The sequence below is a fragment of the Mizuhopecten yessoensis genome, unplaced genomic scaffold (assembly GCF_002113885.1).
Source record: "Mizuhopecten yessoensis strain PY_sf001 unplaced genomic scaffold, ASM211388v2 scaffold4387, whole genome shotgun sequence".
Classification (NCBI taxonomy): Eukaryota; Metazoa; Mollusca; class Bivalvia; order Pectinida; family Pectinidae; genus Mizuhopecten; species Mizuhopecten yessoensis.
In genome coordinates, this window is record NW_018405521.1 from 306,965 (window position 1) to 308,848 (window position 1,884).

General features: G+C 37.2%; 1 protein-coding gene across 4 annotated transcripts in view; it reads left to right on the forward strand.

Annotated features, from left to right (window-relative positions):
• The window catches only part of LOC110448933 (RUN domain-containing protein 1-like), a 37,581-nt gene that overhangs the window by 30,162 nt on the left and 5,535 nt on the right, over positions 1 to 1,884 (forward strand). For all 4 annotated transcript variants that reach the window (XM_021495446.1, XM_021495447.1, XM_021495449.1 and 1 more), the window contains one exon: positions 1,495 to 1,685. In XM_021495446.1, the coding sequence (XP_021351121.1) occupies positions 1,495 to 1,685 (191 nt within the window). The remainder of the gene's footprint in view (positions 1 to 1,494; positions 1,686 to 1,884) is intronic.

Genomic DNA, 1,884 nt, shown 5'->3' on the forward strand with positions numbered 1-1,884 from the left:
GAAACAATTTGGCTTCACTAGAAGTGGTATAAATGATTGTGTGGCAAACAGTTGGGCTCTACTAGAAGTGGTGTAAATGATTGCGTGACAAACAGTCGGGTTCCACTAGATGTGGTGTCCTGGCATGGCCCCATACTCCATTTGTAGCTGTACTGGCCCCATTCACCATTTGTAGCTGTCCTGGCCCCATTCTCCATTTGTAGCTGTACTACTAGAAGTGGTGTAAATGATTGTGTGACAAACAGTCGGGCTCTACTAGAAGTGGTGTAAATGATTGCGTGACAAACAGTCGGGTTCCACTAGATGTGGTGTCCTGGCATGGCCCCATTCTCCATTTGTAGCTGTACTGGCCCCATTCACCATTTGTAGCTGTCCTGGCCCCATTCTCCATTTGTAGCTGTCCTGGCCCCATTCTCCATTTGTAGCTGTACTGGCACCATTCTCCATTTGTAGCTGTCCTGGCCCCATTCTCCATTTGTAGCTGTCCTGGCCCCATTCTCCATTTGTAGCTGTACTGGCCCCATTCTCCATTTGTAGCTGTACTATTCCTTTTCCTTAATTGAATCATTGTACTTGTTTAATGGTAGCATTGTAATAAAGCTTTGAGGAAATATAGAATTCTCAGGAATATTTAACAGCTTGCTCTTATTGGGATTCATACACAGATGTATTTTAACACAGGACATCATAATATAGTTAGATAGATAGATTTATTTGGTAAAACATTTCATCAATACATAAAAGTACATCACATGGGCAATACAATACATGTTTTACCGGGATAACACAGTAATGTCACAGACTTATTTCCACTGTGGTCCCTAACATATAACATAAATACGATCATTTTACAAATACAATTACAAGTCAATACATACACATATTTATCACAGGGTAATATATTGAGTACAAAATTAACATCACCACCCTACGTTCTGTGTCACATATGGTATTCATATATATATATTCATATAAGTATAAAACACTAACGGTCTCTGTTGTATAAAACGCATTATGTGTTACACATAACTAGTCATAAAATATCAAGAACTCTGCTGTAAAAATGTTTTCACTCTCTTCTTTAAATTTATTTTGTTTGCTATAGACCGTATATCAGAAGGTAAAAACGTTCCAAATCTGAATCCCGTTGTAAAAGAAAGTCTTTGACATCTGACCTTTTGCACATGGCACTGTAAAGTTTAAAGTTGATTTTCTAGTTGTGTATCCATGGCGTTCATTAACCCTCGTAATTTTTTCTGTAATATAACTTGGACAAGTTTTGTGAAATACATTGAACATATGGTTTAAGCCCAATTGCTTTGCTCGGTTTTCAACATTCAGAAGATTCAGATAATATTCATTCATCACGCATAAATTTGTATATAGAACATCTGCCGTTCATATTTTAAATTTGTAAAATGGTTTAGAATTTATTGAACTCTTGTTTTAATTTCCTGTTTAATTTGATCACTTATTTGCAATGTTCCTTTACAGCATGGAAGAGAATACAATGATTCACCGTTCAGGAAGCTGTCACAGTCATTTCATCTGGATATGGTTGGAGGAAAGCCAGTCACAGCCAAACAGACATTACTGGGCGCCATTGATACCGTTATCACCTCCCACACACCTCTCAAACGCACTGAGGACTCGCACTTCAAAGCTTTTATATCTCTAGCTCTCAAGTAAGTCAACATACAGAAAAATGTAGATAGTGAGTAGGAGTGTGTGAAAATCTAGAGCAACCAATGGTTACCAATCATATAAACCTGTGTAAGTCTACAGAAAACTATTGATACCAATCATATAAACCTGTGTAAGTCTACAGAAAACTATAGATACCAATCATATAAACCTGTGTAAGTCTACAGAAAACTATAGATA